This window comes from Daphnia magna, linkage group LG9 (genome assembly GCF_020631705.1).
Source record: "Daphnia magna isolate NIES linkage group LG9, ASM2063170v1.1, whole genome shotgun sequence".
In the NCBI taxonomy this organism is placed as follows: Eukaryota; Metazoa; Arthropoda; class Branchiopoda; order Diplostraca; family Daphniidae; genus Daphnia; species Daphnia magna.
In genome coordinates this window covers 3,260,332-3,286,097 of record NC_059190.1, presented here as the reverse complement: position 1 = coordinate 3,286,097, position 25,766 = coordinate 3,260,332, and the positions used below count along the sequence as shown (strand labels likewise).

The 25,766-nt window shown below is 39.9% G+C and overlaps 8 protein-coding genes and 1 long non-coding RNA gene across 9 annotated transcripts; 4 read left to right on the top strand and 5 right to left on the bottom strand.

Moving 5' to 3' along the window:
- The first annotated feature begins 1,422 nt into the window (after positions 1-1,422).
- LOC116931098 (bumetanide-sensitive sodium-(potassium)-chloride cotransporter) lies at positions 1,423-6,264 on the top strand. Its single transcript, XM_045179281.1, is given in 16 exon segments — positions 1,423-1,576; positions 1,652-1,850; positions 2,381-2,875; positions 2,949-3,063; positions 3,140-3,279; positions 3,352-3,515; positions 3,517-3,794; positions 3,859-4,116; positions 4,198-4,418; positions 4,515-4,756; positions 4,834-5,015; positions 5,074-5,218; positions 5,283-5,507; positions 5,575-5,735; positions 5,801-5,912; positions 5,985-6,264. Coding segments are annotated over 16 exon segments (3,150 nt in total). The 5' UTR covers positions 1,423-1,499; the 3' UTR covers positions 6,121-6,264.
- Positions 6,265-6,281: 17 nt separating this feature from the next.
- On the bottom strand, positions 6,282-10,719 carry LOC116931116 (sarcalumenin). The gene is made up of 11 exons (XM_045179280.1): positions 10,597-10,719; positions 9,916-10,076; positions 9,242-9,353; positions 9,084-9,177; positions 8,956-9,010; positions 7,849-7,989; positions 7,616-7,778; positions 7,395-7,491; positions 7,147-7,330; positions 6,953-7,086; positions 6,282-6,883 (listed from the first exon to the last, which is right to left on the bottom strand). Exons 1-11 carry the CDS (start codon positions 10,605-10,607, stop codon positions 6,632-6,634), a joined length of 1,404 nt encoding a protein of 467 aa, XP_045035215.1. The 5' UTR covers positions 10,608-10,719; the 3' UTR covers positions 6,282-6,631.
- LOC116931174 lies at positions 9,349-10,440 on the top strand. Its single transcript, XR_004398802.2, has 3 exons — positions 9,349-9,743; positions 9,892-10,244; positions 10,316-10,440. It is a non-coding gene; the product is annotated as an uncharacterized LOC116931174 (long non-coding RNA).
- Positions 10,720-10,873: 154 nt separating the features above from the next.
- On the bottom strand, positions 10,874-16,238 carry LOC116931092 (protein strawberry notch). The gene is made up of 13 exons (XM_032938601.2): positions 16,077-16,238; positions 15,379-15,873; positions 14,295-15,321; positions 13,620-14,225; positions 13,319-13,555; positions 12,892-13,244; positions 12,695-12,829; positions 12,515-12,625; positions 12,189-12,450; positions 11,710-12,122; positions 11,404-11,642; positions 11,196-11,343; positions 10,874-11,107 (listed from the first exon to the last, which is right to left on the bottom strand). Exons 1-13 carry the CDS (start codon positions 16,092-16,094, stop codon positions 10,985-10,987), a joined length of 4,167 nt encoding a protein of 1,388 aa, XP_032794492.2. The 5' UTR covers positions 16,095-16,238; the 3' UTR covers positions 10,874-10,984.
- A 1,116-nt stretch (positions 16,239-17,354) lies between these two features.
- Positions 17,355-19,151, bottom strand: LOC116931115 (rRNA methyltransferase 3, mitochondrial). Its single transcript, XM_032938630.2, has 5 exons — positions 18,685-19,151; positions 18,361-18,605; positions 18,133-18,285; positions 17,612-18,072; positions 17,355-17,533 (listed from the first exon to the last, which is right to left on the bottom strand). The coding sequence occupies exons 1-5, from the start codon at positions 19,149-19,151 to the stop codon at positions 17,405-17,407; spliced, it is 1,455 nt and encodes a 484-aa protein (XP_032794521.2). The 3' UTR covers positions 17,355-17,404.
- A 142-nt stretch (positions 19,152-19,293) lies between these two features.
- Positions 19,294-20,806, top strand: LOC116931134 (glyoxalase domain-containing protein 4). Its single transcript, XM_032938663.2, has 7 exons — positions 19,294-19,437; positions 19,512-19,561; positions 19,634-19,705; positions 19,784-19,977; positions 20,063-20,218; positions 20,286-20,461; positions 20,524-20,806. Exons 1-7 carry the CDS (start codon positions 19,348-19,350, stop codon positions 20,674-20,676), a joined length of 891 nt encoding a protein of 296 aa, XP_032794554.1. The 5' UTR covers positions 19,294-19,347; the 3' UTR covers positions 20,677-20,806.
- On the bottom strand, positions 20,674-22,814 carry LOC116931114 (nuclear cap-binding protein subunit 3). The gene is made up of 5 exons (XM_032938629.2): positions 22,592-22,814; positions 22,333-22,496; positions 22,082-22,272; positions 21,507-22,019; positions 20,674-21,429 (listed from the first exon to the last, which is right to left on the bottom strand). The coding sequence occupies exons 1-5, from the start codon at positions 22,646-22,648 to the stop codon at positions 20,888-20,890; spliced, it is 1,467 nt and encodes a 488-aa protein (XP_032794520.2). The 5' UTR covers positions 22,649-22,814; the 3' UTR covers positions 20,674-20,887.
- A 2-nt stretch (positions 22,815-22,816) lies between these two features.
- On the top strand, positions 22,817-24,741 carry LOC116931121. The gene is made up of 10 exons (XM_032938638.2): positions 22,817-23,024; positions 23,096-23,269; positions 23,328-23,420; positions 23,476-23,604; positions 23,667-23,780; positions 23,834-23,939; positions 24,002-24,149; positions 24,207-24,271; positions 24,328-24,518; positions 24,577-24,741. Exons 1-10 carry the CDS (start codon positions 22,956-22,958, stop codon positions 24,724-24,726), a joined length of 1,239 nt encoding a protein of 412 aa, XP_032794529.2. The 5' UTR covers positions 22,817-22,955; the 3' UTR covers positions 24,727-24,741.
- LOC116931150 (40S ribosomal protein S15) lies at positions 24,728-25,639 on the bottom strand. The gene is made up of 4 exons (XM_032938684.2): positions 25,565-25,639; positions 25,250-25,335; positions 24,953-25,187; positions 24,728-24,894 (listed from the first exon to the last, which is right to left on the bottom strand). The coding sequence occupies exons 1-4, from the start codon at positions 25,571-25,573 to the stop codon at positions 24,781-24,783; spliced, it is 444 nt and encodes a 147-aa protein (XP_032794575.1). The 5' UTR covers positions 25,574-25,639; the 3' UTR covers positions 24,728-24,780.
- Positions 25,640-25,766: the final 127 nt, after the last annotated feature.

The following is a 25,766-nucleotide window of genomic DNA, read 5'->3' as shown; positions in this document are numbered from 1 at the left end:
GTTTACGTTAAGTTAAAGAAAATGATAAGGCCAATTAAAAAATAAACTTGATTTCCGTGATTAGCATTCGATTCTGAATTGAAATCATGTATTTTAAGCGAAATTTGAAATTTGGCCAAAAATGGAAATGTGGGAAGGGTATAGCCTTCCCACTTTCGTCGAAATCTGCGAAAAATGACATCGCATGGAATTCGACAAAAATCACACGGCATAACCCAAATTGAACGTGTTACGTTTTTTAAAATTCTACTTCATGTAATGTGCAAAAATGCTTGGTCAGTATTATGAGATAAAAATTTCCCCATCGTGGTGGCTTCAAATGGTTTAGCCTATATATTGTTCAAAAATGTGTTTAAGACCCCGTGATAGTTCGAAACACGTTAATCGCATTGAATGTATACGTGTTGCATTAATGTAGACAGAAAACTAATGGGAAAATTTAAGTTAACCTAAGTAAAAATAAATCGCCGCGGAAAAACGCAAAGTTTTTGGATGATTCAAATTGCCTTACTATTTTGTCCAACAAGAAAATTAAAAACAAAATAAGCAAAAGCATTTTGTTAAGTAAACACTAAACAGCGATAACCGGGGTAAACGACATTGGGTTTTTCACGAACTTTGTCAGTTGGAAATCACAATAACTACGTATCCGCATTCAATAGGAAAGATAGCAAAATGAAACCGGGTGTTGCTGGACGGTCCATACTAAAATATAGCCAGACAAAGCAAATAACAAACACCGAAAATATTATTTCAAACTAAGAGAAAAAGAAAAGGGTATATAATAAATGCTAATCAACCTTTCACCATGGGATCACGAACAGGACTCTATACTACGATTTCATCATTAAGATTTGAACAACTTCAACCTACCAACCGATAATTTGATACAGCCAATACCTTCTAATCATTCGACCTAATTAAGCACAGCAATCTATCGAGGCCGAGGTAAGTGGGTCAAGACATATCACACCGAGTATCTCTAAATGAACAACATCTTTATGTAGAATCTAGATAATAATATAACACAATGTCCCTTACATGTAAACTCGATGGACACTTGATTTGTGGTATCCGAAATAAAGGAAACAAGGTACAGAATGCAATGAAACGCAAAGTATAGTGACATACGATGAAAGAAATCAGCTGGGAAATACTAGAAGAATTTGCATCTACCTACGCATGAAATAGCACTAACGCTGTTTGATTTCACGTAATTTTTTTTCTCTACATTTATCATCTAGTTTTCCCCATCGGATTCAAAGCTCATCATGGCCAATGGCACTACCGCATCATGCGCCCACGTATCTCAATTATTCGATTATTTACCTTTACGGCTCGCAAATGATAATCTGAATATCATACGCACAGCACAAATCACGTGCTTGATCAAACAAAGGCTGGAGACACAGCCTATATAAAAGCCATTGCACGACACCAGAAAACATTAGCTAAACGCAGCTAGTTGAATGAAATAAACCTTCTTCCTCTGCTTTACGATGGATGACATTGATTCGTCTTCAACAGCACAGCCAAATAGAAACTCTGCAGGAAGCATTCCACAACAATCATATGGGTAATATTAAATGTTGATTGTCCTAAAAGAGAAAACGCTCAGTTTTAAATGTTGAATTCTTGTGTTTCATATAAGAATCTCGATGCATCTCGATGTGGCCCAGCTGGAGGAGAAAGCTCACCTGCGAAACAGCGTGCGGACCACTAGGACCTTGCAAGATCATCTAAAGCGCGAAACATTACCTTCAGCGGACAATTATCATCCACATTTTATGAAAATCGGATCCCGTGCAACGCTTACTGAATTGCATCTTGGCGAGCCCTACGAACAAAAGGTACTGATTAATTCATTTTCTGACCACCCGAAACATTTCAAACTTTTCCTATTGCACGGCAATTGAAATTAAATGTTAGCATACGTAATTTTTTTTAAACTTAACTATTCCAAATTATCAGCAACGACTAGGCCTGGTTTTCATCAGTGTATGTTTAGGTTGTTTACCTCCTAAAATAATTTGGGTTTTATTCGTTGAGCAATCGTTTAGAGACGAACGTAAAAATCAGTTAGACTATACTCTCGTGATACAGCTTTGATTATCAAAGTACCTAGCTAAGCTCCCAGCGCTGAGTTAAAAAAAATAGATTGGTGATAAGAAAAAAAATAGCAAAGGAAATATCTTCTTGTTACGAAATGTTGTGCATTTTCTCCTTGCTTTTAAATCCTTTGTGTCAACTTGAAATGTTTAATCTGTTCTGATTAACCAAAGCTCCAATAAGATATCGTTTAAGCTGTATTGCAACCAGATTTCTTGTTTCTTCAACATTTATTAAAAAGTGAAGTTTCACCGCATGATAATTGTTTCAGGATGAGGATCATGGACCAGAAAAGGTCGCAGGCGGTGTGAAATTCGGCTGGATTCAGGGTGTTCTTGTCAGATGTTTACTCAACATCTGGGGTGTTATGCTCTTTCTTCGCCTGTCTTGGGTTGTCGGTGAAGCCGGAATTGGACAAGCTATTCTAATCATTCTTCTGGCCACCGCTGTCACTTCACTCACCACATTATCCATGTCAGCCATCAGCACGAACGGCCAAATCAAAGGTGGAGGAACGTATTACATGATATCTCGTTCACTCGGTCCCGAATTTGGTGGAGCAATTGGAATCATCTTCGCTTTAGCCAATGCAATGGGTATCGCACTTCACACAGTTGGTTTTTGTGAAGCGCTTTCTGACATGCTCGAAGACTATTGGGGGGTGCAAATTGTTGACGGAGGACTTAACGACATCAGGATCATCGGGTGTATCACGCTCGTCGTCTTAGGCATGATCGTCAGCATTGGAATGGAATGGGAAGCTAAGGTGTGTATTCTTAGACATTTGTAGCTCTGTGATGTTCTTGAAATTCATTTTTATGATCTTTCTACGCTCGTAGGCCCAATTGTTATTTTTCTTGATTTTGATGTTCGCCTTGGCCAATTTTATTGTCGGAAGCATTTTAGGACCTTCCGGAATCGACGAAGTATCCAAAGGTTTTGTGGGTTATAATGGTAAAACATTTTCTGACCACTTAAAAGCTGAAACGATTTCAGGTTATTAAATGATGTTCATATCTTTTTTTCTTAGCTGAGATTATTACAGCCAACTTTTATTCCGACTATCGTGTTTTTGAGGGGTTCCAGCAAAACTTTTTTTCCGTATTCGCCATCTTTTTCCCAGCTGCTACTGGCATCTTGGCTGGTGCAAACATCTCGGGCGATTTAAAGGTAACTATAGCCTCTGTTTACATACAATAAAACATCTTGACACACTTCTTTTTCAAATTTTTACGAACGCAGAACCCTTCAACAGCTATTCCTAAAGGAACCCTTCTTGCCATATTATTCACGTCAAGCTCCTACATTTTGTTTGCCGTCATTGCGGGAGCTACGGTTCTTCGTGACGCTACCGGAAACCCGGCCAATTATAGCGAAAACGGAACTGTCAGCGACTACATGCAAACTTTGCCTTGACGAGGATTGCGAATGGGGACTGCAGAACAGTTACCAAGTCATGACTTTGGTATCGGCTTTCGGCCCGCTCAATTACCTCGGCTGTTTTGCTGCAACCCTCAGTTCGGCTCTGGCCTGCTTCGTTTCCGCTCCTAAAATCTTTCAGGCTTTATGCAATGATCGCATTTTTCCTTACCTGCACGTCTTCGGTAAAGGATACGGCAAAAATAACGAGCCTCTTCGGGCTTATGGTCTTGCCTTTCTCATCGCTTTGGCCTGCATTCTCATTGGTATTATTCAAAATGTTTTGGCTTAACTACTTTTCAATATTTAATTTGCGCTTACTTGGTGCAGCCAACCTGAACACAATCGCTCCACTGATTACCAACTGTTACTTGGCGTCTTACGGACTGGTCAATTTATCCACCTTCCACGTCGACTTGTTCAAACCTGTCGGATGGCGTCCTACCTTTCGCTACTACAACAAATGGTTGAGCCTTTTAGGTTTTGCTCTCTCCGTGGTGGCCATGTTCTTGTGCAGTTGGCCAACAGCTCTCGTGACATCTGCCTTAGTTTTTACCTTCTTTTTTATAGTCAGATACCGTAAACCAGGTAATTGATTCACTTGTAGACTGATGATTCACTTTGATGTCGCATTGATTCATGAGAACGTTTCTCGTCTGATATTTTCAGATGTAAACTGGGGTTCGTCGACACAGGTGCAGGTTTACAAGACGGCACTTACTAATGCTCAGCAATTTTGCAATATTGACGATCACACGAAAACTTACACGCCACAAATTCTTGTCATGACTGGGTTGCCCAACATGCGACCCTCCCTCGTCGATTTTGCCTATCTTCTCTGTAAAAACAATTCACTTATGGTGTGCGGTGATGTTCCTCAAGGTATTAACGTTTAACATTTTCAATTCTGTGATTGTGTTCATTGTTATGCTGCGTCTCACTTTCGAGATCTGACATTAACATTTTTTCCGATTTATTCTGTCCAGGAGCGCCAAAGTCACAATGATCGTTCGTACCGGATCAGGAAATCCTTGCAATGGCTTCGAGCCCACAAGACAAAGGCATTTTATTCACTGGTCGACAATTTATCATTTGCCAACGGGGTAGGAGCTTTGTTACAGGCCACTGGAATTGGAAAAATGAAACCCAATATCCTTTTGCTTGGCTATCAAAGTGCATGGCGTACCAGCAACAACGAAGAGATCGAAAGCTATTTCGTTGCTATCAAGTCAGTTGATAAGTTTTACCAATTGTTTAATTCAACTATATAACTCAAGTGTCTTCGTTTTTTTCTGATTTCGCTAGTATGGCTCTGGAAATGTCTGTTGCCGTCACAATTCTTCGTGTCCAAGAAGGACTCGATTACGAGGGAATTATTGGAGACTACGACATAGAGAATTCTGCTAGCAAAAAACAAAACGCCAAAGGAGTTGACAATCCTTCATTCACAGATTCACCTGATGGCAGTCTTTCTTCAAAACCATTCGGTAAGAATAGTCTTTTTACTCTGGCTACAGGGTTTTAAAAACCAACTGTCTTTTACAGTTATTAGTGGAAGTATAGACACTGGGTTAACAGACGAGTCAGTAGAAAATGGGAAACCTAAACAGCCTAATGAAATATCTTTATCTGGTGATGCCATTTCCGCTGCACAGAAAAAACATATGAAGAAATCACGAGTTATGTTCAAGTAAGTTTTAAATATTTTCGGTGTTGATTTAAAGACATCGTTAATTCACGTTGTGAAAACACAGGGATCCTCAAGGAAACGAGTTGTCTGCTGACGTGCAAAACACCATCTGTCGTTTCCGTATGAAGCAAAAACGAGGCACTATCGATGTTTGGTGGCTCTACGATGATGGTGGACTATCGATGTTACTGCCCCACATTTTGACCACACGTTCTAACTGGGCCAATTCCAAGTTACGCGTTTTCTGCCTGGCGGACGCGAATGAGGAGCAAAACCACAAGAAAGAAAGGTATAGGATCGTTATCAAAACCAACGTATCAGATACAGTAAATTATAAAAACTTTTGTTTCTTTCAGCATGCAACTATTGTTGAGTAAATTCCGTATACTCGTTTCGGATGTGGTCGTGATTCCCGATTTGACAGAGACTCCCTCTCCGCAAACCAAGGCCTGGTTCGACGCTCTAACCCACGAATTCGTGCGCAAAGATGACGATTCCAGCATCCAAAATTGCAATGGTGCTTATACATTCAGCATGTTTAAATAATTCACCTTCTTAATGTTTTCCTTTACAAACAATCAGCACCAGTCATCAAAGAGTCGGAGCTGATCGCTGAGAAGCCCAAAACTTTCAATTTCATGAGGTTGAGGGAGTTGCTGTTGCAGCATTCCACTCAGGCAAATCTAATTGTCATGTAAGTTATTGCTTTGGAAGTTAGACATACAGAAAGAGTAAATAGAATAATTAAACTTGATTCACTAATCAGGACGTTGCCGATACCACAAAAAGGAACAGTGAGCGGCCCACTCTACATGAGTTGGTTGGAAACGCTGACAGCCAACATGCCTCCTTTCCTGCTAGTCCGTGGCAACCACACATCTGTCCTTACTTTTTATTCTTAATCTTTAAACATTTAAAAAATGAACTCATGTGTTTTTGTTCACATCTCTTAATGTGTTAAGACTTAATTTCACTTTTGGACCCAGCCTGTTGTACATTTTCCTTCGGTGTTCCAACAAATGTGTGATACAAAATTATTAGCATTATTCTATTTTCGTAATCATTTGTTCTCACCGCATCAACTAAATTGTATTTCACGCAAGATATAGAGGGATCGCAATGCCCAGAAGAAAATAGGTGGTTAAACATCACAAGATTTGATGGAATATACGGGGCCCTTTTTGTTTTACTAACAGGATAAATCGGCATGCAGAATTTAGGATAAACAATTTTCGGGGGAATGCAAGATCTAAAGAGGAGTGAAGGAAATCACGACGCATATTATGCAAGGTGTGCCTTTGATCACGAAAATTTTTGGAAGGCACAGACTGTCATAGAGGGTTGATGAGTACAAAGTCTAGTGATGAGCTGTTCAACCACGGTTATGGTTAACAATAATATCGATGACGAAATTCAAAGGTCATGCTCTGCTACACTTTGTTGAAGGTAGTCTTGATAAAGAGTCTTCTTTTTGGCTTTGACAACCGTTTGTACAAATTCACGGTGATCAGCTAGGCGCCGTTTCTGACTGCGTGAAAGTGTCGGCTTCAGACGAGTTGACCAGCGAGCCAATCCAAGTAGCACCACTGACAAGCCAATGAGCACCATTAGGGTTGTAAGATGTGATTCTTCAGGAACAAGATCCCAAAACTGACGAATCGGCGACTAGTAATAACAAGAAGAAAAACAAATGTAATCTTGAGCTTCAGTCATGAAATCAGAAGAAATTGTTACCAGGTAGAAACGAAGCATATCAGCGCCATTTTCTCCAAGCAAAGAGACAAGCAACTCGCGTGACGCGTTAGAAACCATAAAGTTGATGATGAGCATTAGCGGTATGATGAGGCCCAGCAACATGAACATAATCCCTAAAGCCAAAAACACATTTTAAAAAGGGATTCTATTATTCGCAGCTTGAGCTCAATCACCTTTTCCAGAGGCCCTCAAATTGTACGATTTAGCATTGTTATCATCTTCAATCTGCTTGTCGACAATTTGAGCAATTTTTTCGCAATCTTTCTCGAGCGTATTGAGCGTGTTCTGGATTGTCTGGTTGATGGTTTTTTCAATATCTTTACACACGTCCTCAATTTGGTTCACGCAGCGGACAAGCTGTCGGAAAAAAGAGCCATTTTAAAAGAAAGAAAAAGGACGATATTATAAAACGCCATCAAACCTTGTTTGGGTTAGGAATATAGATGGTGGGCATGTCGAAGCCTGTTTTATTAAGACCGGGTCGTTTGCATAACTCCTGAACGATCTGCATCATGACTCTTTATTTTTAAAAAATAATAAGAAAATTAAGTAAGTTTATAATAATAATAATTTTTAAAAAATTGGATACAGCTTGTTAACGCTATCCTATGCAGTAAAGAGAATAATGAAAAGAAAACGAACCTCTGCCTATCGGATTCCGTTCCAGCTTCATCCGCTTTGGAGAGATAAAACCGAAGGCGTTCTGGATGACGGATGTTTAACTGTTCCACGAGATTGAGGGTTCTCTTGCACAACGCTTGACCAATCGGGTCAAAGAAAACAAATATCAAATCTGCTAGTTCGCCTAGAAAGAAAAATGAAATGAAACAAGAGGTTAGTCAGGGTGGAAAATGAGTCATAAATACAAAGCTTACCAAGCCATTCGATTGATTCGTTGACATCAAACGGATATTTCATATCACCATCGACAAGGCCGGGCGTATCAACGAACGTCACCAAACTAAATTTCTTCTGCTTCGAAGTCGAAATTTCGGTATTGAGATAATCCACCACACCTGTTAAAATACGTGAATTGAAAAGCAAAAAATAAATAAATAAAACAAACCATTACTTTAACAATCCAAATAGTAAAGTATCAAAGAATAAAAACAAAACAGCCTCAAACGAAACGGTGGTCATTCTCCTGATTCGGAAAGCCCTTCACTGGGCAGCTCGCTTGCTCAACTACCTAACGGCAAGGTGCCCCGGGAAGGACCGACCCAATACAGGGACAAACTAAATAGGCAATGGCTACCACTGCAGCGGGCATTAAAACGAAAGACATTCAAACAAAACATCCGAAATTTTTGAAATAACTACTAAGATAGAATACAAAAGTTACTCGAAAAACAGAAGCCATTTTCCCAAGCTGACGGTTTTGCTGTCGGCAAGAGAATGAAATAAACTCGGGTTAGTGGTCTGGCATTTATAAAGTATTCCTATGAACAGCGACATTCGGAGTGGGGAACGCTACAGCGTGTGAAAGAAAAAAAGGGGGAGAGGAGGGTGGGCGGAGTAGGACAAGGAAGCCCTTCCTAAAAGGAAGTGGTTGGCTACTGATGATAAGAGAATTGGATCGGGCTATCGATAGACTGTGCTAACCGTTTATCGAAACAGTCAGGATATGTAGTGGATATAGCATGGGTGGGAAAGACTACTGAATAGCGCGAAGTACCGAGGCGGTTCAAACGAAGTGCTTAGTTGAAAAGGGAATAACACCGCAGTGCAGAACAGCTGCGTCCTGGAAGTTTGCGGTAGGAACGATATAGCAGAGGAAACCTCCTAGACCGCCAAAGAAACACCGATCCGGTTGCACACCGACCACAACCTCCGTAAAAGATATCCCAATACTGCGTTTTTCAAAATAAACTGAATCTTGTTGATGCTGCCGATCGATAACGTTTATACGATTTGCCGTTAACCCATGCTGCCTCGAACCTTGAAAACTGACGAGTGTTTTTTCGTTATCTGTAAATTCTTACCAGGAATTTCTTGCAGCGGCTTGAAATGGGGATATAAATGCAGAGTGGCATTGCCCTGGTAAATTAAGAAAAGATCGATTTTGAATCATTTAAACTTTTGCTGGCATTAGTAACACATTAATTATTACTGTTAGTGATTCCCGCTTGCGTCCGCTCGTAACGAAGGTAAATCCTTGCGTTTCAATGGCCACACCTGTGCGCTGAACATGTTCTTCGATGTACCTTATAGAAAGAAACAGATAGGATAAGAGAAGATTTTACAATCTTTCATAAAAATTACAGTTACCAGTTTATGAAAGATGATTTCCCAGCAGAATGGTTGCCAATAAGTATCACGGTGATTTTTTTCCGAGGAGCAAGCAAATTCAAACCGACTTCTTCAGCAATGCGTACGAGGCCTAAGAAAAAAATAAAATTTTATTTAAAAAGTATTCAACTTTGTTTCCGAAAGTAGAATGCTTCTATTCTGAAGACGCAGAAACATAATCCTGATAAATGGGGACGAAATTTAACAGATAAGGGGATGAAATATGATATTTTGATTTTTCGTTGGTCTAGTCTCGCCTCGAATGTCCATGCCCATTTCGTACCCCTGCGTTTTATTTTTAATATCTCCCCAGAGGTTAACAGCATCTGCAGTATACATGATAAGAACTTGCTGATTTCAGTTTTGCTAAGAGGATGTATAATGAACCATTCTGTGTGCAAATGTTAGATTTGAAATCCTTGTCACATAGGAAGGAACCAGCTACTTTGTTGTTCAAGAACTATTAGTGTTCCAACCCCAGGTTGCTTTATTTGATTCTGAACTAGTTATTTACTATACATTACTATGGTGCTTGTGCCCAGAATGCTCTATATATTTTCTCCTTTCAAACCATGACAAATCAAATGCATCCATCAGATCTAAGTTCTTATTCTGTTACGTTTTTACAGCCATTCAAATATTGTGGTACATACCTTTATCTGAGTCTGTGTAGAGTGTGTGGCACTCTTTCAGAATTCTTTCATTTATGGAAAGCGTAGCCTGCTCTAACACTGCACTGGAACCACCTTGCCGTGATTTGACTCTTCCAGACATGACAAAACTAGCTGCCAAGCAAGCAAAAAGATCTGAAAAACTTAAGAAAGAGAGAAAGAACATTTCAAATCGAAATTTACTTATCAAAATAGAAACTCTAAGCGGACATTAAAAGATTTCTCTTATTCTTGTCGGTCAAAAAAACCGACACGCAACCGACTATTTCCTCTAGTTACAAAATTACGGAAATTGAAACTGAATTTAAAAGGTAGGGTTAGCATTTTTAGACAAGCTGGTTTATTATACTAACTTATATGTGTTTAACTCAATAATGTAAAGCTGTAAAATTATGGAAACAGTTTTGACAGGACATACTTGCTCTTGAAATTCAACAGACTAGTTAACTGTAAGAGGCTAGATGCCGGGAATGTTGCCAAATTTCGAGAGGACAATCTACAACTCAAGAGTTTGCCTAATCTATTTTTAAATATTTCTGTTACGTGTAGAGATGCTCGTTGTTAGAATGAAAGAACAAGCTATTTGTTTGCATCGGTATAGCTTTTAGAGAATAAAGATAACGAACGCGATAGAATACGAAAAAAAATTTAATTTATTGATACCCTGGGTTCATCTCACGAATTAGAGATTTAGTATCTCGAGTTGCGAACTGAAAGAAGAGGCAGCAGAGTTTTGTATCATAAACCCAAAAGAACTTGACAAAACTTACACGCACAAATATTTGTTCCAGACCAAAAAGTTGAACGAAAGCCAAAAAAAAAAAAAAAAAAAAGAAAAAAAAAACTGGCAAATGGAAACAACCAAAACAGTTTAGAATGGATGAGCTACGCGGAGGATGGAATCCAGGGGCACCAGACTCGATTGATGCGACGGATTCAGTTCGGCAGGTACTTAAAACTTTGTATTGCCGAAGTAAATAACGATTGGTCTCGGTGAAATGGATTCGCGCCAACCAAGGGTAACTTGGCAAAACCGGGGGAAACTTAATCACTAGAACACTTCCTCGCTGAAGTTCTCAGACTCCTCCGTCAGCAATTTTATTATCTGTGGCATACAGCTGCTTGGGACAACAGTACCGACGATCCTAATTCCTCCACTTCGCAACCGTACCACCTGAAAACAGAACACATTTCGTTAGATACAGCACATAGCCATCTAAAAAAAGAAAAAACAAATCAAATAAAAATTCAATAAATCATACCTGCATTTTCCCTCCAAAATTTGCACTCAAAACTGCCTCGACTTTTGTCCAGACAGACAACACCGAGCCCGACAACACATTGTAAGTCCGCTGCCGAAGACCAAATTGACAATCAACTCCCAAAGTTTTTTGACGACACTTTCCAAACCTAAATATTTAAAATTATTGTAATATTATGTTATCATTCGGAAACGGCTGAATCACCAACCAATGGATGTGCATGCAGTTGGTTTTTGACGAGGTAAACAAATCAATCCATAACGGCTCGGCCTCGTCCGCTTCAATCTTTCTGTATTTCTTTTTAATTTCTCCTAGGGATTCCTGTCGGAGTTGCAAACCCGTGTTGGGCCGCGAGATCGTGTACAGAGACTCTCCTTTATCAAGTCCACGGCGTGCCGCAGTGCCACTCTGCACGACTAAGGATGGAGTTTGCTTCAGGTAGCGACTCTAGAGGCCAACAAAATGAATTATATTTGAAAGAACCGACTGACAAGAGTTTTCCAATTTGCCTTACCTCTTTCGACACATAGAATCCCTCGTGTTCGCCGAAGAGAACACTAGTTTTGTCTTTAGCCTCTTCCCACGTCATTCCACGTTCAACTTCAAAAGTGTGTAGTTCAATTTTCGCCGTTCCCGTAGGATGGCGGGTGGTAAATGTGTAAAGTTTTGTGCGCCGAACATCGTCCTGACCCGAGCCCAAATCCAAAATACCCAGGTCAAAGCGACCAGATTTCTTTGCCTGGATGACTATAGCTGCCAGCGTATCCGTGAAATACTGGAAGAGCCTGTTTTGTAGATCAACTGGCATACCCAGTATTCGATTTAGGAATTTGGAAATATTTGCGTAATCTTTATCGAGCGCCAGCACCCCAGGATTCGTATCGCTGTTACAAATCAAACCAACCCCAACTAATGCTCCAGCAACATCTACACGAAAGAGACGTGTTTAGTATCGAAAAACCGTTTTCTAACACCAGAGAAGATGGAACACACCTTTGAAAAATTCTCCTTTGTAATCGGCTGGTGGTGGTACAACGGGTACTTCATAGCCCATGACAGCTTTCATAATGGCTTCAAGGGCTGCCCTACCGTATTTCGTATCAATGTTAAATTGACTGAGATCACGTGATTCCGTGGCACGTCGATCACCATGGGTAAGGGCTCCAAGGCTTTCAAGACGCTTAGCTACAATAGAGGCAAATCGCCGTTCTCCAGCTAAATTGGAGATCAGAAAAATATATTCTGGCGCACTGACCTACCAAATTCAACCAGATTATAACATCGCATTTTGTGCTTTCTACAATAGTATGTACACATACTTGATTACTCCTGTGAGTACGACCAAATTGCTGAACAGCACGATCAGCGCTCCATGGCAACTCTAGAGTAATATGAACGCGGCGACGCTGATTTTTTACTCGTCGATCAGCCTTACAGAGGGAAAAAAATAAAATAAATTACATAAATGATTTCTTTGCTTGGTAGTTGACATCGTGTACTTGAAGAGAAATTCCACTGCTGGCAGCTTCGGAAATAATAGCCACGTCCTTCTCTCCAGCCATAAAGCGTTCTTTCTCTCGAATATTGAGAATTTCTAATGGGACATCGACTTCGGACCGGGACTCATATTGTACCTAAATAAACCCGTACAATTTAGAAAACGAGTATTACTTTTCGATTCCAGCTCTATATTTACCTGCCCGTCGTCATTTTGGACGACACGTCCCTTTCGCCCCGTCATTTCAGCCACATTTTCAGGGCCTCCTAGTTCGTCAATCAGCTGATCAAGCGTATTCGGTGGAAGATTTGCTCCCAGCTGTTCAATTTGCACCAGAAGTCTATCTTTAATAGACGAAGCCATGTCAAGGGCTTCTTTAGGCGGTGGCCGATTAAATATGTCTTCCTTTTTTTCCAGGACAGAAGATGGCCGTGGGATTGGAATAAAAGGCATTTTTACTTCCTCTTCCTCTTCATCAGAAGAATCTGGTTTTTTCTTTCTTGATTCTTTCACCTTCACCTTCTTGTCTTTCTTTTTTGACTTAGTTTTTACTTTAAAAAAAAAAATAATAATAAAGGTAGTTTAATTAATCAGATTGAAGAAGTTGTTGTACGACTAGAGTTACCTTTACTGCGACCATTTTTTTCGGATCTACACCACGGGTCTTCATTATCGCTTCCACCGAACGGGTTATAATCGTCGGCTTCAGGATCCTCAGAATCAGAAGGTTCAGACGAAGAGTCGTCCACATCTAAATCCGATTCTTGTTCTTGTTCACTTGACTCGCTATCCGAAGTGCGAATTTTCTTTTTGGATCTTTCAGCGACTGGACGTGCAGCCTTTCTTTTACTTCCACTGGTCCCTGAATAAACTTACGTATTATCACGGAATTTCAAGTTTAAGATAAAAATCCTATTTGGACTCACCACTGCCATTTCCATAGGATTCAGGATCGATCCCCAGCTGGTCAAGCAGCGAAGCCCCTTTATCTAATCCCAAGAGCCGAAGGACTCTTGAGCGATCAGGTGCTGGGAAGTGCTTGTCTACTAGAGATTGCAGAACTCCTTTCGCAGTAGAAACGAAATCTGAAAGTTCACCTTCATTTTCAATTTGTTCGAGAGTGCGCGCTTCTCCTGTGGATTGCAAACCAATAACAACACATTTCCCGCATTTAACAGCCTCACTAGCCACTTTGACGGCATGTTTCACCTTCGCAGCAATACACAGATATTTGAAAAACCTCTGATGGGCAGACCAAAACTGAGCCCACATGGTTTTACGCATTTTTGGATCAGCATTTACAAGTTCTGCTGCTTCGGTGAAGGATTGAAGCAGTTGAACCCAAAGTTTAACCGAATCATCATATGATTTAATGAACTTGGGGGAAAGGGAAACTTCGTCGACTTTAAAGGTTACGTCTTTGAACGAAAGTTGACGGGCAATGTACATCCCTCTATGCTTCATTTCCATTGCCACAATTTCCATTGCGCCCACCCCACGTTTCTCAACAGCAGCAATGAAGTCCGTGAATTCTGCGAAAAAAGCGATTGATGAACCCTGTTTCACGGATGAAATTGAAATATTCAATAAATATTACCAACCTTTGAATGGAGTGCCCTGACCCCACAGACCGAGTCGGACCATGTAGGCCATGTTACGAGGCTCTGATGCACCGGTAGCGGATGCATAAATGACTCTAGCTTTTGGTAACTTGCTTTGCAGCTCCAGTACCGTTAAGCCCGTTTTTGTTGGTTTTGTCGAACCAGTGGGTACAAGATTTTTTGCCCTGTGACATTCGTCAAAGACAATGACGCCATCGAAATCTTCACCGCACCATTGTAGCAGCTGTTTAAGACGCGTCCTGTACTTTCCCCCGGATTGCGATTCTCCGATAAGCGAGGAATAGGTTGAGAAAATGACACCTTTCCTGATACCACCATTGACATCCGCAGAAATTTTGGCATATTTCATTTTGTTCAAAGCATAAACAGAGATCTTTCCGGCCCCAATGTCACGTAGATCCCGCTCCGCGTCGTACTTTAGGTCGCTGGAAACAGACACCCATATTGCTCTCTTCCTTCCTCTTAGGTAATTTTCGTAGATAATTCCTGAGACGGTTCTACCCTTACCAACACCGGCACCATCCCCGATGAGGTAGCCAGCCCGTGAACCGTCAGGAAGAGTCTGTTCATGTTGTTGGCAGGAATATGTGATTGATTCTAGCTGTAGAGCAGAAAGCGATCCACTGTCTATGGATTCTTCGGGAATGGCAAGTTTGTACCAAACATCAGGAGGGGCAACGCTGGCCAAGGAAGCCGTCTCAACAACAGGATCTGGGTGTTTACGCCCAATTTTTACTTTAGTTGGCATATAATCGGCATATGTCTCTGCTACTCCCATGTTTTCCTCTTCCTCAACATTTTCATCTTCAGCCTCATCTTGTCTTGCCTGGGGTATCTGCTGCTGCATATGCTGTAGTTGCTGAAGTTGCAGTGGAGTCCTAATTTGACCAGGTGCTACTGATCTGATTGCTGCGTTGAGCAACTGCTGGTTGGCGCTTTGCTGCATTTGCATTTGCACTAAACGACCCGCAACTCCCGCAATACTTACAGTAGGCCCCTGTAAATTCTATTTGATGGACAAAATAAATTAATGATTAATAAATAAAAATTATTTCTTACTCACCTGATAACTATTTGTTTTCAGCATAGACTGAACAGCTGACAGAGGTACATTTACTCTCACAGCACCTCCAGTGGTAGGCAAACCACTTCGAATAAGATTAATTTTCTGTTGCATAACATTTGGTGTTTGCTGCTTAATTCCCCCTCCTAATCCAAAAGGACTAAAACCAGGAGGTATACGAATGACTTCGTAACCTGGTTGCTGGGGAATGGGTGCTCTTAGTACTGATGTAGGTGGGCTAGGAAGTATTAGCCCATCACTCATAGAAACAGTTTGGGATGGGAAACCAAGACTGGGCTCATTGCTTCCAATTTTTGTTATTGTTTGTAAATCTCTTCCACCACCTGGGACTTCAACACAATCTGGATCATCCTCATCATCAAAATCACTTTCCTCAGATGAAATGGTAACTTCTTCCTTAATCTTTGCTTTTGATTTAACTATTGGTTTTTTCTTTTTTGATTCAGCAGCTGCTGTAGCCTTAGCTGTTGCCATCTGAATAAAGAAAAATTATTAAATATTTTTTTTTATTTGACTTTTGTTTTTTAAAGCACAAAGGCAATTTCAAAATTGGGTTAAACTGTTTTGTTAGAATCTTGGATCATTCATCAACGTGCGAAGTTCGTAAGACTCATCTAGCTCAAAGGTTCTCTTTCTTAAATACTTATTATTGAAATACAGTTATAAATGATACTTACCGCCTTTCTCAATGACATTTTCTGGCCAAGCTTACGAAATTCTAGTTCGAATGAAAAGGAAAAAAAACACGCGTGGAGAACTATAAACTCTCGCAGAAAATATTCTTGCTTTCGCAATTTCTCAATGCCGTCTGCAACTGATCATAAAGTGTGAGGGCTTAATATGATGTCCGGTCTCTTGGACAATGACGGAGGAAGAAGCCTCATCCCACCCTTTTCCTTCGAAATACAAAGTTGGGCTCAGTTTGGGGCGTTTGGCAGGGCTATGACAGAGTCATAGAACCCGGGTTCGGTTCTATCGAATCGGGTTCTATGACTCTGGCTAGGATTAGGGCTCGGCCCCGATTACCTGAACCCTCCAAACCGCACCGACCTACCCGAAAAATGGCGATAGGTTGCGACCCGGGTAGGTAGTTTCAAGCGGTTCGGTTCAGTTCAAAACAAATACCCGGTGAAACCGATAGATCTGCGCCATCTTGAAAAAATGGCGGATGCGTGGCGCCAAATTAAAAAACCATGAAAAATACAATGAGTTACCCGAATTGTAAGCTTAAATAAAATTTCTGGGTAAGAATCGGGGCAAAAGTCAGGTAATTGGGTCAGAAAGCAGTGAAACCTGGTTAATAAACCGGGTTTTTGGAACCGATTAGCTTCTTTCCCTTGCACCGGTTTTACCCGGAAGTCAACCCAAATGCCCATGGGTAGAAAAAGCCCTCCCCAAACCCGATAGAACCGCACCGAAAACCGAAATGACCTAACCGATTTGCCAAAAAGCTACCCGAATGACGCGGGGCCGAGCCCTAGCTATGATCCAACCCGAAAAAGTGTTGATGGGGATCAATCCGGTCGCGACGAGTTCAATTCGGAAGACCCACCATTATCTTATAGGATGGCGGCTTTAAAAGTACCAAGACATTTGATTGGCTAACCGATGATCAGTTATGTAGATAGTTATCGATAAAAAGATTGATTTTAAACCACCAATTGCTTGTATCCAGGGTATGCCACCCGATTAGACAACCCGATAGCCCGACCAGGCCTGGGAGATGGGGAACAAAAAAAAATTGCCAACCCGCCCCGAAACCGAAATGAGCCACCAGATCGGCAATAAATCGACACGATCAACACGGGGCCGAGCCCTAGGTTTGGCCGAGCCCTAGGTTTGGCTTTGACCGGTTAAGTCATACGTCGGGAACTTAGTTACAGAACCTCTGGTTTCTAGAAACCAAACTGATTGACGACTTCAGAAGTGACCATTGACGAGACGAGCATAAACAATTTTTCTTATTTTGCATAATTTATTGGGACTAAATGTAACGTTGCTTTGATTATTTTTTTTGCGTTTCAGAGGTATGTTTCTTTTTTTGCAGGAACAGTCGTCGTAATTCGTATACCAAGATACCCATGGCTACACCAGCATTCAGGCTGTTTACTTCGTTCGTTAGTGGAATGAAAACCTGAAAAATTATAGAATAAAGAAATAAATGAGTTCAGCAGTGCTTCACCTTACCGTAGGTTTAGTTCATTAGTTGTACCTTTAAACCACCATAGTCGTGCGCCAATTTGTGGGCCGCAGAACTAAGGCCATGAGTTTCTCCGCCAATAACCAAAGTAATGGAAGCAGCATCTAGATTTAACTTGTCATAGGCGAAATTAGGGAGCGGCAAATTTCTATAAATACGGAGATTTTTTTCATCTAAATAAGAAGAATCGCGCAGTTGGGCATTTCCGTTTGCGAGAATTTCTACAGTTTTAGCTTTTGAGCTATTTTCTCGTTCCAGCCATGACAGTTGACTGCCTAAAGTATTTTTTTCCCCGACTGGATGCGATGTTGTAGAAGTTTCTTGAACACAAGGATCTGCCAATAGAACGGTATCGTCCTGTGTCACGAAGTTTCCAGCAATTAAATCCCAATCCACGTTTAGTGTTAACTTTGTTCTAAAATGTGCTCCAGAAGCAGCCCTAAGAACCTTGGAATCCCAGACATCAACACAATCTGAGAAATATATATCCACTGTTAGAAGAAAACAATTAAAGCATATATATTGCAGATTACCTCGTGTGGTAATAAGATTTTTACATCCTACAGCTGCTGCACATCTTATAATAGATCCCATATTACCAGGGTCTCTCACATTATCACATATTATTGTTAATGGGATGTGTTCATAAAAATTGGAGTCTTGGAGGTTGCTCACATCAAAGACACCTACGAGAGAGAAAACAACAAAATAAGAAAACATTTTTTGAATCAGAATAAAAGTGGTGAGTGGTGCTATCCTACCCATAATGCCAGGACTAGTTATCAGGTCTGACCAAAGTTGGATTTTATCTTGGTTAACCTGGTAAAGCTTAGTAGATGTATGACTTTTTAGAGGTAGGGTGGTTAATAGTTTAAGATTGCTAAAGAATATTGCTTCAGCATGTACTCCTGCATGCATAGCATCAGATATTAAACGCTCCCCTTCTAACAGAATTTTGCCAGATGCCTGCCTTGCTTTGGTAGATTTGACATTCTGGATAATTGAGCTGAAACATAAATGAGTAAATAAGCAAGAAAATAATAAATAAATAAAATAAATACTAAATTTTTTAACAGTTCAGGCACCTCAATGTTCTCTCTGCAATTAATTTTTCTGTCACAATATCCACTTCCAATTTTTCTCCACACGCCAAGATAGTCATTCTGCCGGATTTTGGACCTTTTGCTGTTGTATTGATGATGTCTTTCTTTTTTGGATTAGAACTGAGAAAGGATCTGAATGCACTTTGTGGATTCTTCGTCGTTACAGTAGAGTCATCGACTTGTCCATACTTTGGGATTTTTAGGCTAGTATGTTTAACTCGAATATTTTTCTGTGTCCTTTGCTGTTCTTTTTTGTCTGGAGGATCACTGATCGAATCATGGTAAACCAGCGATGGCTTTCTGCTTGATTTTTTTGCTTCCTCCGATGTTAGGATCTTTATGGGGTTCCTGTGAAGACTACGAGTATATCCACGTGTTTCTGGTCTAATAAACAAGACATGGAATTTTGAAAGGCAAGAAAAGCCACGTGGGGTACAAGAAAACGCCATTGAAAGAACGTGTTTACGTTGCCATGACAACAGTCAGACAAGAAGCTCATTTCAAACGTTTATCGATCGGGAAATTAATATTTAATCGATCAACAGTTTGACATCAAAGCTGATCTAGAGTTCTGGACTTCTGGCATATTTCTTTTTCGCTAGGCCCGCAATTAAAAAATCAATACTTCATTAAGACGTACACGAAATGTCTGGAAGGCGAGCACTTCATTTTGTATTTAAAGTGGGTGATCGACCTGCAACCATAAAATTTTACAAAGATGTCTTAGGCATGAAGGTGAGCTTGATCAATTACAATCACATCACATTTATATTTGGGCTAAGTGCAGTTCTACATACATTACTTCCTAGATATTAAGGCATGAGGAATTTGAAGAAGGCTGTAAAGCAGCATGCAATGGGTACCTCATTTCAGTATATTAGCTTCAAAAACCTGTACATTTTATTAGTTCCTATTTTACATTTACATCTAGACCATATGATGGTAAATGGAGCAAAACTATGGTAGGATATGGACCAGAGGATAACCATTTTGTTTGTGAGTTGTAAGTGTATATATTAAATATATATTGTAATTCTTAGTAAAAGCTGAAAAAAGTAATTCCAACCATTATCCTTCTCAGGACCTACAACTATGGTCTTTCCTCCTACAAGTTGGGTAATGACTTCATAGGACTCACCATTAAGTCAAGCCAAGTTTTGCTAAATGCAGAAAATCAGAATTGGCCTATCCATGATCGAGATAGTTCTCCTTTTGTGGAAGCTCCAGGTGGTTACAGATTCTACATACAAGATGAACCACAACCTACAGATGCTGGTATAGTAAGAATGCTGTGGATGTTGTTTATAATTGGAAGCATGATGTTGTAAATATTAATATATCTATGTTTATTTGTATAAAGATCCTGTACAAAAAGTGACTTTAGCAAGTTCAGATAAGGATCATTCTCTTAAATATTGGTCAGAATTGCTTGGACTTAAAGTGTACAACCAGAATGAAAAACAGACACTTTTAGGCTATGCTGATGATCAAGCCAAACTTGCACTACAATTTATTGGTGGGTTATTATCATTTGGTTAACTTGTTATTATTAAATACTTTCAATTGCTTCCTATAACTTACAGGGCAGAAGGTTGACCACGGAAAAGCCTTTGGTCGGATCGCGTTTTCGTGTCCATCGACTCAACTAAAGTTAATTGAGTCTGAAGTTAAAGCGGCTGGTGGAACTATTCTGACTCCATTTGTTAGCTTAGACACTCCAGGAAAGGCAACTGTTGAAGTCGTCATTTTAGCTGATCCGGTTACTTCCCAACTTTGGATAGATTTAATGAACTAGGTTTTAATTTTTGTTTAAAATTATAGGATGGACATGAAATTTGTTTTGTTGGAGATGAAGGTTTCAGGGAGTTGTCTCGAATGGATCCTGAAGCTGATCATGTTTTAAGCCAGGCGTTGGCCTCCGACCATTCTGATGAATGGTTTTCAAAAAAAGGTATAAGCAAAGCAGAAGCCTAAAAAAGAGAATGAAACGTTTATTCATTATTCATAACAGAAGTTGTAGCTCGTTTTTCCTTCCTTTAATTCCACTTTACTCATGTTATATTGCTTCCAATAAAGTTTGAATATACCATTTAATTCATGAAAATCGACGATAGCAGAAAATAGGGCAAGAGTTGTAAAAATTGGACATAACGAGTGCGACACAATTATAAACTTCCCGATTACTTCATTTCGTTCCCAACCGACTTTGTAATTTGCTTCTCAAATCCATTTTGGCATTTTCGAGTAGTCGTGCTTCATCAGCTGGTATAAGCGTCCCGTGAAGGACGACTGAATCAACCAATTGTGTTGTGGAGACAGAAGACCCAAGTCTTAAACGCAAATCAGTACGTTTAGAAATGATCGATGGTGCAATATCGACGTTTGGTCCCAGCCGTGTGTGTACTGGTTTAGAAGTTCGAACTTTACTCGATTGGCCGTTTTTTTCTTCGCTGGTATCTACCAGCCGTGAATTCAAAATCTTCTTTCGATTTCTTTCTTCCTCGTCGTCCGCATACATTCGCATCCGTATCCGCTTCTTTTTGCTACGCCCAGCCTCTTGATTAGAACTCTGGCTGCTACGTGAGCCTGATTCGCTGTCTGTTGTTGCCCAGCCATCAGAAACATCTGATTCCGTGTCTCTTGATCTCGATGGGGATGGACGCGGTGGTTGGTATCCCAATCGCCGTACTAGTGCTGAGGGCAATCCAGTTCCAATAAAGCGTTTCCCTGTAGAAAGCAAGACAATGCAGCATGTTTGTAAACAAATTGTAAATAGTTTTTTTTTTTGTGGAGGTCGGATATACCTTCAGTTCTTCGCTCCCAATCTGCTGCTGGCTCGCTTGCTTCCCATGCTTCAGCTGCCTCATTTGTTTCCCATGCTTCAGCAGGCTCAGTGTCTCCCCAAGCTTTGGCAAGAGAGCCCCAAGGATTTTTTGAATCAACTAGTTCAGTGGGGTCTGGTTTGCCACGGAAGCGTCGTTTCCGAGAGGAACTGATGAGCCCCGCCATGCCACCATAATTGGGATTGCCATGGTTACGATAGTACTGGCTCAAGCGTTCAGCACCTTTGATCTTACGATCTGCTCTTGTGGCAAAACGCATGACTAAAGCCTTAGCATGTTGACATTCGAAACCTAATCGCCAAATTCCAGGTGGAGTTGGAATGGGAACTGCTGCTTCAGGCTCACTGACGGCCTCCTCATGATCCATAGTTTCTCCTTCTGCATTTTTTTGTATGGGTTGAACGATGATATTACGGCTCGAGCGTTCAAGAATTGCTCTAGCAGCTTGCCAGGGCTCTAACCATACCACATTACCTGAAGAAAATATAAAAATGAATTAGGCTTATAAAACTGCGTATTAAACCAAAATGATTTACATGAATAATCATTAATCCACTCTATGGAAGCAGGGGCATATCCCTTAAAATAATCAAAAACATTTTGAGTGTTCATTTCTTCGGTGCCTCTTAAATGAATTGCTTCAAATCGGTGATTTGATACATGGGTAACAGGCTCACCCATATCAGATTCCAAAACAATTTTTATTTCTTCAGCAGATATTTCCAAGCTATTGAAAAAATATATATTAATCTTCTCAGCTGATGTGTGACATGTATTTTCAGCCCACCTTTCATATAAATCTCTCATTTGTTCTTTTGTAACTGGTGCCACCTTTGTAGAGTCAGGGTCAATTCCAAATCTTTCAGCTCTTTTCTTTAATTTCTCTTCATCTAATGAAGAAAACGAATTTCTCATGCTTTCTGAAACTTTTCTTTCGCGCTTAAAACTCGCCTAAACGGTAACAAAAATGAGTTTGTACATTTGTAGATATAACACTTTGGCTCTCCAACAAACTATTCATCAGAAAACTACTAGGAAAGACCCACCTCTGTGGAATCATCAACTTCTCCATCCTCCATCATGTCAATATTTTCGGTTTCCATGTTTGGTTTAGGTGGTTTAGGTAACTTGTGCCGATTTATAATAAATGGAACAAACTGTCAAATGAAATTACAAAAGGTCCAAGTAAAGCTTTCCGAAACAATCTTCCATAGGCAAACGGTAACTCCGAGAGCAGACGAAGTTTCGCCTAACGCCATCTGCTTCAGTTCTCGAACTGTTTCATCTGGCAACGTGATTCACACTGAGGCGCTCGTTCTGTTTAAATTTTCGTAAATAACAGGATTTCTCGGTGTAATACGATTGGCTTTTCAGTTTTTCTTTTCTGGAAGCTTTATTCTTGAAAACAAAATGCGGTTCTTCATTGTAGATCATCGCCATTTTCTTCCCAGAGATTGCCGCCTTATCACCGTTTGTCAGGTGATTCGAAAATGAAAGGAACTCGAGTTCGATGATGGCTACTTTATGTGTTGCCTTTGGCATTTTTGTAGGTTCTAAGGGAAATTGCCATCTTTGGCCGAGCAACTTCATGGGTGAATTTTGGTATGGCCACTGTTGGAGAAAATATGTGCACAAATGTTTTGTCCCTGCAAGACATGAAGCACATATCTCTTTTTGCATTCAACAAAGCTTTTGATGATCTTTCCAAAATCATTTGTAACAATGTAGGAAGCTATTTTGAATCTTTAAAGATATAGATTTATGAAATCATCTACCTTATAGAATGCTATTTTTGGAGCAAATTTGGCAGAAAATAAGCAAAAGTTATTGAGCAACATTACTTTTGCACTGCAAAGTGCAATGAAGCAGTTTAAAGTAAGTATTCATATTTTAAGGGTCAATTTATTGATATTCTGACACAGTTTGTCAGGAAGTGAAAGGAATAAAACAAAACAAAATATTAGTGACCATAATAACTGAAAAATGGGGAGGAAATGTGGAACGAGAAGTTGCGGAATTTTTCTGTTTGAACGAAGATGCGACCAGGAATCAGATTCAGGTAGTTCCACCTCATAATGTATCAATTTCATCTGCTTTCTGAAATTTTGGCTTACTTTACAGATCATAGAGATTACCAGCGATAACTCATTGAAGAATCTTATGCTTTCGGATAAAATTCGGATATTTTCGCTACCAACTAAAGGTCTTGATATAAGTGTTCAAGCAGTTTTTAAAGTAGGTATCCATGTTCACAATACCGAAAACAACCTCAAATATTTTACTTGAAGGCTGAAACGCGATCTTCTGAGCTGACGCTAAGTTTTCCTGATAACGGTCTCAGTATAATAGCAAAAGTTGAAGATTTTTTCATTGATTTTGGTTTTTTTCGACGAGGTAGTTCTCAGTTAACACCACTAATATAATTTTATGTCACTGATTTACCACTCCTGATTCAGAAATTCCTCAAAACTTGACCGTTACTTCATATGCCTACTCGATGGATTTGTGTCAAATCCGCGTGCAAGGTCAATGTCTTCTGCTGTCTTGTAATGATGTAGACACTCCAAACTATTACCGATGGGAAGCTCTCAGCAAATTGATGCAGTATTATATACTTATAACATGCAATTTTTCCAAACTACTGATCATTTTCTTCTGAAGCAACAACGGGACCGTGTTGATCGCAAAAGAACACAACACATTTTCTAACTACGTTCTTACTCCGTGTAAATTTTGTTTTTTTACTTTGTTTGAGTTTCGTTAGATTAACTCGGATATTTAGGCAGCAACCTCCGGATTCTAATGCAACCGATGGCTTATAGCAAGTTGATGTTGCCAATAACCAATTTTAAAACGTCAGACCTAATCTCTAATGATTTTCAAGCTGTTGCAAAAAATTACGAGTTGGTTGATAGATATGGCTTTGGCCCTAAATCCAATTTAATCGACTATCTTATAGACGAATGGAACAGGGTAAGAATATTCTGCTTCCCTGGGATAGATAAGCAGCCTACATTATTTTTCCCCACAGGAACTACCCTACCACCCTGCTGATTCAACAAACCCTAAACAAAGGAAACAGAATGTGCCCACCAAAAAACAGAAAACCTCAAATCCAACAAAACTTCAGAAGTTGGCTTCACTTGCTCATCCAGCTCTTGGAATGTACTCAAATAAATAAATTTCAGGCCAAGAAGGATGTTTATTGACCTTAAAGTGACATAACAACTGCAATTTACTTCAGTGGGATGAAGCGAGAGCTGTGAGTGGCACCAATACCCGGGCGGCCGTGTTTGACAGGCTTGTAACAGATACTGAATTCACCCAAATGATGTCCAATCATTTCAGGCTAGAGAAAAAAAAAATTAATCAAATTAGTAAAGAAAGATGACAAAACTCTAACTTACTTTAACTTCAACACTGTTGAAGACTTTGCCATTGTAAACTCCAACAATTGAACCAACCATCTCTGGCACAATAATCATATTCCGAAGGTGAGTTTTGACAACAGCAGGTTTCTCATTCTCACTGGCTTCTTTCTTGGCTCCTCGCAATTTCTTCAACAATGCCATATGCTTCCTCTTAAGTCCACGGCGGAAGCGACGGCGGACTCTAGAACTCAGCATCTCAAGAAGCTGGTCCCTGTGTCAAACCAAAAACACGGTTTAAAAAGTTGGCTAACTTTATGCTACAATATAACTTACATGGACATGTCCAGCAACTGGTCCAAATCTACCCCGCGAAAGGTGAATTTGCGGAAAGTACGCTTCTTCTTGGTCTGATCTTCAGCCTGCTAACAAACAATACATTTCTTTGGATTAGGTCACTTCTACAAGCACTCACAAGTGTAACGAAGCCGATTCACACGACTATGAGAGTGAAATTAACTATCGTAGTCATTTTATGTAGCAACAAATAGCAAAACAAGTCTGACAATTTTTTTAAAATATTACAGATGTGGAAGAACTATGGATGTCTAACATAATTTCGGATTTAGTAACTCGAAAAGAAATACTCACGTCAGCCATGGTTATAACTGTAATGGACGAAGTGCAAAAAGAGGCGAACAGAAAGTGAACACCGTTGGCAGAGCTCGACTCTGACAATTTAATAATTAAAATTTGTTAATGAAACCATATAAAAATTCAATTATAATGTTTTGAATATTAAAAAATGTTCCCTTATCAATTTTTCGGGAAGACTCATGAAAATATTTTATTA